This window comes from Lygodium microphyllum, chromosome 24, assembly GCF_053477565.2.
Source record: "Lygodium microphyllum isolate KBCC chromosome 24, Lygodium_microphyllum_v1.1.10, whole genome shotgun sequence".
NCBI lineage: Eukaryota > Viridiplantae > Streptophyta > Polypodiopsida > Schizaeales > Lygodiaceae > Lygodium > Lygodium microphyllum.
In genome coordinates, this window is record NC_141158.1 from 107,115,925 (window position 1) to 107,126,627 (window position 10,703).

General features: G+C 36.1%; 1 protein-coding gene across 1 annotated transcript; it reads right to left on the reverse strand.

The window, feature by feature from the left end:
- Positions 1 to 6,791: 6,791 nt before the first annotated feature.
- LOC148015494 (uncharacterized) lies at positions 6,792 to 7,862 on the reverse strand. The gene has a single exon (XM_087665215.1). The coding sequence runs from the start codon at positions 7,860 to 7,862 to the stop codon at positions 6,792 to 6,794; it is 1,071 nt and encodes a 356-aa protein (XP_087521341.1).
- Positions 7,863 to 10,703: the final 2,841 nt, after the last annotated feature.

Here is a 10,703-nt window from a genome sequence, read left to right on the forward strand (position 1 = left end):
TCGGCATCCATCCGGCCATCCATTTCCATTACACTCTTCCACGCACGAACGGGGGTTAAGAGGAGAGAGAAGGAGGAGAGAGAAAGACTGATTTTCTCTCTCTCTCTCTACAGTCCACCATTGCGGGAGCGGAGACCGGCGATACGGAGTGTAGGATAGATGTAGAAGCCTGGCATGATGTACTCCATAGCTTGTGTGTCAAGCATGATCATGATTGGGGGAGGGGGGGGGGGGGGGGGGGGGGGGGGGGGGGGGGGCGCGCGTTTTTTTCGCGTCGTTGCTTGCACGGCACTTCCTTCCCCCCCACGAAAAAAATAGAGGGGTGGAGGGGCCAAAGGGCACCCCCCACTAATCACACCCCTTCAAATTTCAAATTTGGCCCCCTTTGTGGGCACCCCGGCCGGTTCTCGTCCAGTTTCCGCATACGGACTCCGATCGTCAGTCTGAAAATTTCTATGAGCTCGTCTCGACATCCTGCACTGACTGGCAGCTCCATTGACTGGCACAGGCGCATGGAAAAATTATGAAAATTCTCGGAGTGTCGTACGGGCGCCCGTCAAGCACTTGACGCTTAAAATCGTCCTAGGTCGAGCCGTCGCCTTCGTGGTTGAGCATTTTTCCCCGCATTTCCACATTTTTCTCCTATTTTTAGGCACGTTCCGGGGCCTAAAATCCATCCTTCAAGACGATATTCAGTTCCCACTGCAAGTGAGGTTCTTGTACTATATAAAGGGACCCTTCCCCTCATGTCCTCAGTAGCATCCCGTGATAGGCTGAGAGGTTGAGGATACATACATACATACATACATACATACATACATACATACATACATACATACACACATAAATCAAGACATCAAAGAAAAAGAAATAAAAAGAGAGGTGAGAGAAGAAGTATAGGAGTGTGGAATGAAAATAAAGAAATACTATGGCATTCATGAGCTCAAGAGGAGTGATGGTGAACATTCCATAGTAAGTGCAAGGAGGATGTGGCCAACAAACCTACCCTTTTCTATGTAAAGAGTGGGATAGATGGCATAGACATGGGGTTAACATGGGGAAAATATATGATCAAACCGATGGGGTATACAAGGTGTTGAGAGAATCAATTAGAGCATCAATTATGAATAATCAAGTCTCTTCACCTTCTTTCTAGCTTTCATCATCCCCTCTTCTTCTTTCTCTCTCTTCATGTCTTTCTCTCTATCATTACATTAATGCATATTTACAAAAAACATCAAAAAATTTGAAATGAAGAACCATTATAGGAAAAATCTATAATGATAATATGAAAAATACTAAAAGAATCTGTGATAATCTACAACTAGGGGACTCTAATTTTTCTAACACAATTTTTCTTGATTGAAAAGACCATTTCCTAGACTCTCTCAAAACCTCACAAGTAAAGATGAACCTAGATTTATAGCTAATACATACAATTGCACCATTGCCTTGTTGTGGGACTACCTTAAAGTACCTATCTTATTGGAAGAAGCATTTTCTTTTAGTTTTTCAATGTATGGTTCTTGCCATTGGAGAATACTTCACTCCAATCTATAATTAGAAGCAAATACACATGTGTGAATGAAATTCATTGGCAATATAATACTAGAGACATATAAATGCAATTAGACAAACACTTTAATAGATTCTATTTGTAAGAAGGTTGACATTAGAATGCATATTATGGGATTGATTTGTAACTACAAACTTCTAAACAATGATTGATATGACGATGGCATGGTTACACCTTCATCACAAATGAAAAACATGGGTGATATTCTTATTATAATAACAAAAAAAAAAAGATGATATAAGTGATGACTTAAATTGTAAAGAGATGATTTGCAAATTATGCATGACTAAAACAAGATGCTAAAGCATAAATGAAATTGTGACTTCTATGATATTGCTAATTACAAATAGAAATTTGTGTAAAATAATAAAGCTATACATAGGATCTTAACAAATTTGTGTGGAGAGGGTCATGAAGAAATGATGACAACGTGAGTAACTTCATCAATTAAGGTAAAGTGTTGGAAAGTCTAGCCAAAAGTTGGTAAGCCCTCAATACGCGAGACTAATTGCTTGATGCAAACCTAATAGTGCAAGTGCCCTTAATCAACATTCCATGGAGGAACTATCTCTAATGATATCCTTATCGTCAAAGTCATGAGATTAGTACAACTCCGCTATTTCTAAAGAAAAGCAACAAGGTTATCTTGCAGATCCTTCGTAGCAATAATATCTTTGTTGATAGTATCACTCGTAGGATTACAATCCTACCATACAATACCCAAGGAGAATTGGTAGAAAGCAATGCTTGATCAAAGTCAAGAATACCCACCAAAGCCTTGCCAAGTTACACTTTGTACTTGCTAGAGGCCTTGCATATGAGAAAATGTTTTGACAAAATGAAATACTAGGACTTACCCTTGTAAAAGACAAGAAATGGAGATCATGTCATTATCTTAAAATCACATCTAGAGCCTAAATGAGCTATATGGGAGGCATTAAGAATCAAGAAAGGGTTGTTCAGAAAAGGAGGAGAGTATTTATATGTACCTTGTGCTTTGAAAATAGGAACTATGCAAGGGATGCATGAACATAAATAGGTTGTTATATAACACAATGATTTTAAAGATGCTTAGATGCTCATGTGGTTGTGCTATTACTAAGCAGGGAACAAGCAATATTGAAAGTACATAAATGTGACATTACAAACCTTGTCATATGCAAAGCACCAATATCTAAGGATAGGGGCTAGAATAACTGAAAGCGTAATATGGAATTATACACATCATGGAACCTTGACTATATGTCTAAATTATTGAGAAGAGATGAATTGTGAAATTATATATTGTGAAGGGTCATACAATGTGACATCCTACTTGAAATGATTTTGGAATATGGATTGCATATGAAATTATAGATCATGTTATGATATCATAACCATAAGATTTCATGCATCATCCTAAATCATAAGTTATAGATATGACTAGGCGCTCCGCGCCTAGACTCAGCTCGACGCTACGTGCCAGCTTTCTCCCGGCGCTTCGCGCCGGGATGTGAGGCACAGATGTTTTAATTTGTTCACACATTCTTCCACTTAGTAATGAATCAAATAGTCTTGCAATTTTTAAACTTCATTATAAAATCTAACAATTCAATACAATAACATTGATTATCTCAACCATAATAATTGGAAAACATAACTGAAGCAAAAGTGATTTTTAAATATCACTGAAAGAATTCCAACTATAACAACAGGTAAATGGAAAAGAAAGTATATAATGTTTTCAAAAAGATAGTTGTACTATCGAAAATCAACTCTCGAAAAGAAAGCTTTCTCTTCTTACATGAATTATCAATAGTGGATCTAGCACAGGGAACATGTGTGGGCGAAGCTGTGACACGCCCCGCTCCAGATTGTGCTGCAACATCTAAAAACGAAAAAAAAAAGACTTTAGAAATAACAATATTAAATTTATAAAGCAAAAAATTAATGAAAATGGTGAGTAAGTATTACCTGGGGACGTGATATGATTGGCTCTAACATTAGTAGAGCAGTCGGCGGAATTTGGATGAAACTGATGCAAAGTTACAAAACATGATAAATCTTGGAACTCCCATTTACTCCAGTCATTCGGTATGTGTCTAGTGTGGGACCGAGATATGAAGTACTCAACATCTGTCTGTCCAACATAGTAGCATTGGATCCATCCAAAATATAAAATTTCTACATATAAAGGAGTGTTTCCATTAGTAAATCCATCATTGGGTAATCTTTCAATTACCCTAGCCAAAGTTCTATGGATAATATCATCCGTAGCAATAGTTCGCAATGCTTCTTGAAGTCTCATTTGATAAGGGAGAGGCACGATAATATTAAAATACTGTTTGGGTCATCTATCAATAAAATTTAGAAAATATAAAAATTAGTAATATTGATTGAATTTTTAAAAAAGGAAAAAAAATGACTTTACAATATTGAAATTAGAAGACCAATTTAGAAGAGAAAAAGAGTTTGTAATGCATATTGTATAAAAGAACTTTATACATGATAATTTCTCAAAACTTACTTTTGTATAAATGCAAACAAAATTTCATAGAAAATAAGTCAAACATGGTTCTATTCAAGGAATATAATATTTCAAAAGAGCATGAGAGATTAAAACATTTCATTTTTTGTTAAAGAAAAAAAGTTGAACTTACTTTTCTTTGAAAACCTTAATACTTAAAAAGAATAGGAGACAGTAAAATAGTTCATTTCCTGAAAATATATGATTAAAAAAGAATAAATAAACTTTGATGATATTGCACCAAAATTTTTATGCAAATACAAAATGATAGAAAGCTCAAATAACTTTTTATGGTAGAAATAATTTAAACACAATGTTCTCATATAGTAAAACAAGCATACGTCTAACTCCACATAAAATCATGAATATCTATCCATACATGAGAGATATGATTAAAAAATTAAAGTATTAAATCAGAGAAAATAAGTCAAACTTGCTTTTCATCGATGAAGAACTCACTACCGAAAAAGAACATAAGAAAGTACAACACTACATTTTATAGATATGTGAACAAAGAAGAAAAAAAGGCTTTGATTGTATTGAAATAAAAACATTATGCAAATATAATACGAGAGAACAAACATTACACTTTTGAAAAAATAGAGGTTACAATACTTTCTGTAAAACTTCATTATATACAATATTGATGGTACCATTTACCATGTTCTGTTTCTCATTAATCAAGACTTTCAATCTGTCTGGAGACTTTACTCTTGAGAAAGCAACATAGAGTTGACCATGAGTAAAGACTGGGGTTTTTAGATATATCCCCAAACATGATAACGTTTGGCCTTGAGATTTGTTGATTGTCATTGCAAACGCCAAACGGACTGGGAATTGCAAGCATTTTATTGAGAAAGGAAGTTTCAGTGTAGTTGGGATGAAAGTTATCCTCGGGATAAAAACTCTGTCACTAATATTGGTCCCTGTAATTATCTCTGCATCAATGAACTTGTTATTGAAAGCCTTGCATACCAGCCTAGTACAATTGCATAAACCTTTAAAAGGATTCAAGTTCCTGAGCAGTATTATTGGAGCATTTACTTTGAGTAGTAAAATATGAGGAGGAATACCTCCACCGAGGTCAAGGGAATTTAGATATTCCAGAGAATAGAGGAATGAGTTCTCCTTGGTTCTATCCACAGAATCAGCATTGTAGTATTGTTTAACCTCTCCTGGCATCAGCTGTAATGCATGATTGTTTATCATTTCCACATCATTGTTTCGAGGTGCAAGAATGGCACGTCCACTAAAGAACGTTTTGTAATCAATTACACAATTCATTTCACAATAGACAAAATTGATCAAGTCTTGCATAGATCCTCCCTTTAACAACAATGCAGGTGGAATTTGCAATATATTATTAGTATGTGTCAAATCTTTTCCATCTCCAATGTCTTGCAACCATGCAACAAACTGATCTTGATCTGATGCGACCCGCATATTTTGTGTAAGTTTCAAAACATTGAAATATTGCCACAAATTGGAACAGCATACAGTAGCACCGACAATATCCTCGCGGGTACCCTTTGGTATAATAGGTAATATTTGCCTAAAATCTCCACCTAGTAGAATAACTTTACCACCAAATGGAATATCACACTGCATTATATCCTTTAAAGTTCTGTCCAGTGCCTCAAAGGTATTACGATGCAACATAGGAGCTTCATCCCACAAAATAAGACTTGGCTCTTTTAACAGTGTTGCAAGGTGACTTTGAACTGGTATATTGCATGTAGAATTATTATTAGCCTGCAATGGAATTTTGAACTTTGAATGGGCAATGTGACCATGTGTCAAAAGCAATGCAGCAATACCAGAGGATGCTGTAGCTATTACAATGCGACCTTGATTGCGAAGCTTTGCAAGCAAACATTTATATAGGAATGTTTTTCTAGAACCGCCTGGGCCATCTAAGAAAAATGGTTTACCCAAACCACTATCAATAGCATTCATTATTGCCATAAAACAATTTCTTTGTCCATCATTCAACAAAGCTTGCATTGTTAAGAAGGTATTCTCTTGTTCTACCTTATCATATAGTTGTTCATCAAGGATCAAAGGATTTGTGTACTCTTGCATTGTCACCTCAGGCAATCCATGATACTCTGCCAAATTGCGTCCATGTTGATCTAAAAGTTTTTGAATATGCATCAATGCATGATTATTGGCCTCATCTTTCATATCAACATTTCGTCCATTTTGCAAGGAGAGTCGATGTTTTATATCCTCTGTCAACGGACCTAAGAACTCTTCCCATAGAGCCCCAGGTCGGGCAGGTGAACAAAATACCAAGATGGATGCAAACAAATTTCTTAATTGAGCACTGGTTTGCATCAATGCAGCTTCACGCAAACACATTTGCCATTCATCATCTGTTTCCAACATTCCTTTTGCAATGCAAGCCTCCTTAAAAGTTGAATATACCACATTATCAATCGTACGCAATGCCTCAAAGGATGTGCACCCCTTGCATACAGTGAGTAGTAGGTGCAAATAGTATTTTTCTCCACACGTAGGTGAAACAAAGTATATTCTACCACATGTGTTCCCTTGCTTTCTCTTTGTCCACATTTTTTTGCGTGCATTCTAAACCCAAAACATTGGAAAGTCTTGATAGAGAACTGTGTTAGCATCAGGGTGCAAACGATTGCATGTAAACCATTTTGTGAGAGTTGTTTTTTGAGCATTTTCATTTTGCACCACATCTCAAATGTTATCAGAGTCACGAAAGGAAACAATATTCTCTCCAGGTAAATGTATTTGCAATCGTTGAATATTGGGTTTCTCATCATGAAGTTTGAATTCAAATATTCGCCAACATGCTTCAGAAGCTGAAATATATCGTGCATCTAAGTACCTCTCAATCTCATCAATATTTTGTGCATCAATATTTTTCGTGTCAATATCATTGGATCCGGAACCACGCATACTTGTAAACCGAATGGTTGCTCGATCATGGCCCTTATATACATATTTATACAAATATTTGATAACTGCAATTGTCGAGCAAACCTCAACATTTATGTGAGCACTATACTTGGAACTCAAATAAGGATTGTAAGGCACTATCCATCGGTTATCCAAGAGGTTACCATTAGCATTATGAGTCCTTCCATCCTCTTGACGTCTGTATAAAGGATAACCAGTTTTATCAACTGTAGTTGTATATATAAACTTTTTTGGATAATCATTTATACACTTTCCGTCCACCATGCAAGCACTTTTTGGATTGAACTCACCACACGGACCATGTATGTTACATTTAGTAATAATTCGATACAAATTCAAAAACCTTTCCTTATCAGGTAGCTCAATGCACACCAGTCTATCATAATGACGTGCTTCTAGTGGCTTAAAGCGTGGTTCTAATATCAAGAGAGTATGTGAATGAGGCAAGCCTCTCTTTTGGAATTCTATGACGGACACATATCCAGCAACTTTACCAAACAACTCCTTTTTCACTATCGACTGCATCATGTCCTTATGTTTCAAATGAAAAACTCTAGCAGTTAAATCTGGTCGATCATGTGCACTTTGACCAGGCAACAAAGCATCTGTAATTTCAGACCACTTAGGATTGCATGTCATGGTGATAAACAAATCAGGTTTACCTTTGCTATGCACAATTGCCATAGCATCTTGATATAATTGGTACATGAATCTTGGTCCACCTGTAAATCTAGATGGCAATACTATTCTCCTACCCACACCAATCCCAGCGATATTAGTATCAACTGCATCTGAACCATTGACCAGATCAGCCAATCCCCTATACATTTCAACTTGCAATGTTGCTTGATTACGATGACACCAAGCCAATCTACATTGTTCAATGCTACAATAAGCATCGACAATGCATTGTTGTAGCAAGCGACCACCACGCAAAAGACATGCATTAGTATCATCTCGAATCTGAAGTCGAAAAGCGTAATACTGCATTTGAGTGACACAATCTTTATTTGCAAGATTATTGGCATTAATATGAGCATCCATAAATGCATATGGAACTTTAGTATGCCATCCATCCTCTCCATTTGGAAAAAGAAGAGCATATAACAATGGCATATATGCCTTGTGTAAGTTAGAAATATAAATCAAATGGTCTTGTTGTGTGTGAACTTGAATGCTACAATGATCAAGTGTATCATCATCACCTCGTCCAGGCATGGGTTATCATAATATTTAGCTTTCTAATCATATTAAGGGGGGGGAATATCCATGTCATGTGGGGGGCGGTTATCATAATATTTAGCTTTCTAATCATATTAAAGGGGGGGAATATCCATGTCATGTGGGGGGCGGGGCGGGGGGGGGGGGGGGGGGGGGGGACAAGTTGAAAAAAAAGGGGGAGGGGAGAAGGATATTTGAAGGGGGGATATTTATGGCAATGCCCCCATTCTATCAAGGAAGCTAGAGGGAGGAGGCCTTCATTGGCCACCTCGCCCCCAGTAATTCTTGTGTTACCCTATTTAACCTTTAGCTTTCTCTCTTTTTTAAAAAATGATAAATAATAAATTAACTACCTTATTAATTAACATATTTAACCTGGCAACATTACTAGCATAATAGTAACTAATGTAACTACCCACTAATGATTCACTGCTTATTATATTTTCTCATCTTTGCAAGGTGGGTGTTCAAGGTTTATCATTGTTTGTACACATGATTTAGGCAATGTAGTATTAGGTGAGCATTCAAGCTCATCAAATAGACCATGTATATTACATTTTCTTCCCCTTACAAAAATTAAAATATCCTCATCTCAAGTGAAAATTAGGGCATTGATTTTTGAAGCACAATTTATTTAATTCAAGTTGCACTACTTTTTTGCTTGATCAAATTTTTACAAGATGCCCAAGAAACTTCCCTAGTCCTTAGAGTATATAATATTTTGAAAATTTGGTTTGATATCTAGTTCATCTTGGATGGTGAAGTTTCATGCTATTATGTTCGGTGCACCAATTATGTCATTTCTTTTACTTACTTACCCTCCATATTTTCATAAAACTGTAGAGAATTCTATTTGCAAGTTCCTTAACTCGTCACATTGGAAGCATCAACATAGGAACATCTCCTTCAAATAGGTCCAAGTTCATTGCATTCAAAGCATTGTTGGTAGCCAACTCTTTTATCTAGATCATTAAAATAGTCTTGCTTTGCCCCATCCAGGGCATAGGCACTATTGTTTCCAGGGAAAATACCAATGTCCAAGCATTCATGTCTCCCTAAACCCATACATGACAAGCCATAACTATCCCACCAATTCCAGGAATTGTTCATCCACTTTTCATATGGATCTAGCCCTATTTAATTTCCTTAATATTTCACACATATCCTATTACTCATAAGAGTTTTATTTAACTTTCTCTAATACCACATGTAACACACCAAGCATATTATAATATAAGATAATGTTTGGTAGTCTCTCAAGCTCTTGTCTTAATCTCATCACCATTTGTACTCCACTAGAATTGTCAGATTTTAACTCGATTAAGTAGCCATGGGTCTACCTCACAACAAAGCACCTAGTCTTATTCCACAAAAATCAATCGGAGGGACCTATAACATAATAATATCTATCAATATTCTAGTGCCTAGCCATGAAGATCACATTGTAATCAATCAAGACTGAGTGAACTAATCAATGCACTTGGTTCAAGAAGAGTCGAAGATTAGGGGGAGCACATTTATATGCATTCTATATATCTTATTCCTTGTTTAGTAATAGCATAACCACATGAGCTTCTAGGCATCTTTAAATTCATTGTATTATATAATAACATAAGTTATGCTCATACATCCCTTGCATACTCCCTATTTTTAGAGCACAAGGTACATATAAATCATGTCCTCCTTTCTCAACAACTTGTTAGATTCTTAAATGTTCTCATATATCCCATTCACGCTTTGGGCGCAATTTTAAGTTAATGACATGATTTGTATTTTTTATCTTCTATGAGGGTAAGACCTAGGCTTTGATATTATCAAAACATCATCTTATGTACAAAGCCTCTAGCAAGCACAAAAAGTAACTTAGCAAGGCTATGGACCTCTTCACTTTAAACAAGCATCATTTTCTCAAAATGCTCCTTAGTTATAATATGGTAGGATTGTAATCCTACCAACAATACTATCAACAAAGATGTTATTGCTATGAAGGAGCTTCAAGATAACCTTGTTGGTTTCAATTACAAATAGGGGAGTTGTAGTAGTATCATGACTTTGACAATAAGAATATCATTAGAGATAGTTCCTCCATGGGATGTTACTCAAGGACACTTACACTATCGGGTCTGCACCAAGAGGCCGACCTCATGTATTGAGGGCTTACCAACTTTTGGGTGCAATTTTTGGCACCTTCATTGTATCAAGGCAAGCCCAAAACTATTCATTGATGAAGTTACTCATGTTGTCATTATTTCTTCTTGACCCTCTCCATAAAATTTGTAATATCCCATGTATAGCATTTTATTATTTTACATGCATTTTTATGTTTATACATAGCAATGTCATGGGACCAACAATTTTGCTTAAGCTTTAGCATCTTGTTTTAGTCATGTATCACCTACAATTTATCTCTTTTCAATTTAAGTCATCTCTTATATCATTGTGTTCTTA

What these genes read in the sequence shown, in the direction of transcription:
- LOC148015494 (XM_087665215.1), bottom strand. Translation starts at nt 7,862, where the DNA reads ATGTATAGGGGATTGGCTGATCTGGTCAATGGTTCAGATGCAGTTGAT.